Source organism: Macrotis lagotis, chromosome 3, assembly GCF_037893015.1.
Source record: "Macrotis lagotis isolate mMagLag1 chromosome 3, bilby.v1.9.chrom.fasta, whole genome shotgun sequence".
Lineage (NCBI taxonomy): Eukaryota > Metazoa > Chordata > Mammalia > Peramelemorphia > Peramelidae > Macrotis > Macrotis lagotis.
This window is the reverse complement of record NC_133660.1, coordinates 47,035,070-47,037,354: the sequence shown is the minus strand read 5'-3', so window position 1 is coordinate 47,037,354 and position 2,285 is coordinate 47,035,070. Positions and strand designations below refer to the sequence as shown.

The 2,285-nt window shown below is 48.9% G+C and overlaps 1 protein-coding gene across 2 annotated transcripts; it reads left to right on the top strand.

Moving 5' to 3' along the window:
- Positions 1-1,074: 1,074 nt before the first annotated feature.
- LOC141516071 (DNA replication complex GINS protein PSF3-like) lies at positions 1,075-1,925 on the top strand. 2 transcript variants are annotated; one of them, XM_074227391.1, is made up of 2 exons: positions 1,075-1,240; positions 1,463-1,925. In XM_074227391.1, exons 1-2 carry the CDS (start codon positions 1,075-1,077, stop codon positions 1,723-1,725), a joined length of 429 nt encoding a protein of 142 aa, XP_074083492.1. In that variant the 3' UTR covers positions 1,726-1,925. The 2 variants fall into 2 exon arrangements, with proteins under 2 accessions (XP_074083492.1, XP_074083491.1); XM_074227390.1 differs by having other exon boundaries at positions 1,075-1,925.
- The last annotated feature ends 360 nt before the right edge of the window (positions 1,926-2,285 follow it).

The following is a 2,285-nucleotide window of genomic DNA, read 5'->3' as shown; positions in this document are numbered from 1 at the left end:
GCCTTAGGACTTCTGTCCAAGATGGGGGAGAGAAGACAAGCACAGTTCTAAAGTCTATTGATCTTTCCCAATCTATCATATGAAACAGACCTCTTAACAGAAACCTAACCCACAAAACCCAGAAAGAAAAGCCAGGAGAAAGAACATCTACCTTGGGATTTGTCTCCTGCAGCAGCCTTGGGTGAATCCAGGCAGGGCGAGTCTGGGCTCAGAGGGCAGATCAGCCCAGGATCAGCCAGATAACCAGATGAATTGAAGCCTTGGACTCTGAGGGCCCAAGAGACAGATGTGCTGGATCAGCGGTGGGGCTAGACAACCGGGGGCTTGAGTCAACTAGGGAGCAGAGGCACTCGTGTTGGCACTCACACTCTGGAGCTTGCCAATAGGGCTGGGGGGGGAAGTCCCAGTGCAGGAGAGCTGTGGACACCATTCCTGGGCTCCTTGTGTCTGAATCTGAATCCACACCTCCATTGCAGCTGAGGCCTCTTCCCAGAACAAACAATAGCAGACTACTTCTGCCTCAGGGACAGGTGTGTGAGGAGAAGAAGCAGCCTAGCAGACAACAGGGAGAGGAATGACCTCACCCCAGGGTAAAACCAAACACTGATTGAAAGCAAAAGGATTCAATAGTTTCAACCCCTCCCTTCACGCTAAGGGAGAAGGCCCCAATCAAGGTCACAGACACTCCAGAGAAAGCAACCAGCACCTCCTACTGGCCAGCCAGAGAAACTGCACTCAGTGAGTAAAGCCTCTAGCAATCCCAAACCACTGTGAAGAAGGCCCTCCCCAATGCAAGGTCTTAGCAAAATGAAGAAGGATCAGCAGAAAGGCAGATCCATAGAAAAATTCTTGAAAGGAAAAGACCCTAACTCAGACCTGGAACCTCTGAGGAAATTATGATCTAATCTTCAGCACAGAAAGACTTCCTTAAAGAAATAAGGAAGGAGGCACGTGACCAGGCAGAGGAGCGATTGCTCCTGCCCGGCTGCCCCTGGGGCACTGCCAGCGGCAAGTTCGAGGGGCCTCTGGCCAGCCTCCTCCCGCAGGCTGGGTAGGACTGGGGCCGCCGCCGCCATGTCCGAGGCCTACTTCCCAGTGGAGTCGGGGGCCCTGGGGCCCGAGGAGAACTTCCTGTCCCTCCACGACATCCTGATGTCCCACGAGAAGCTGCCGGCGGGCACCGAGAGGCTCTTGCCCCGGCTGGGGGCATTGTTTTTGGGCAGCGGCGGAGAAAGAGAAGGCGAATTCAGCATCCCTGAGGGCTCCAAATTGGAACTCCCTCTGTGGCTGGCAAAAGGACTCTATGACAACAAAAGACGGATACTTTCTGTGGAACTCCGCAAGATTTATAAAGAGGGGTGGAGGATAGTGTTTAGTGCTGATGCAAATGTGGTTGACCTCCATAGAATGGGCCCCCATTATTATGCTTTAGGCTCTCAACTCCTCCACTTCGACAATCTAGAGAATACTGATGTATCTAACACTCTCTTACAGACATTTATTGGACGTTTCTGCCGAATCATGGACTCTTCTCAGAATGCCTACAACGAAGACACCTCCAGCCTGGTTGCCTGCCTGGATGAGCTGGAGAGGGGGTTGTTTCAAACAGGCCAGAAAGGGCTAAATGACTTCCAGTGCTGGGAGAAGGGTCAAGCTTCTCACATCAAAGCCTCTTGCCTGGTTCAGAATTACAAGAAGAGAAAACTCACTGACCTGGAAGGCTGAAAGCATGAAGGACACCATTACTACCAGGGACATTTTTGGCTGTGACTTGTGTCTCCAAGATGAATCTTAACTGACCCTGTACAGGGAAACAATATTTTCCCATTTTATCAATTGTTTCTTGAAATGCATTTCAGGAGTGGGATTGTTCTGTTAGGAAAAGAGGGGTTGTAGAAGAGGATAGACCTCAGTGTGGTCCAGTGATGGACCTCTTTCAGCTGTTTCTCAGCATAAATTTACATGTCCCAAGAATGTACAATTGCTTTTTTGGATCCCTTAACCAAAAAAAACCTTCTCTGGTAAGGATCCCTAATCTTTCAAACTACTTACCTAACAATCCAATTAGAATTCTAAGCACTGTGCCTAAGGGTTTCAAACAATTTCAAGTGGCCAGGTCCAGAAGCTTCTGACAAATCACATTCATATTCACAAAAAGTCACCACAGTTGCCTGAAGATAATTTTCTTCCACTCCTCATTGTATTTTAAAAAAAGAGGCAGTATCACCAATATGCTTGACTTTTCTAGCTTGAAAAGATCTCTTGTAGTTTGGCTATGATTTCCA

Excerpts from the sequence above, each read along its gene's own strand:
- LOC141516071 (XM_074227390.1), top strand. The coding sequence starts at position 1,075 with ATGTCCGAGGCCTACTTCCCAGTGGAGTCGGGGGCCCTGGGGCCCGAG.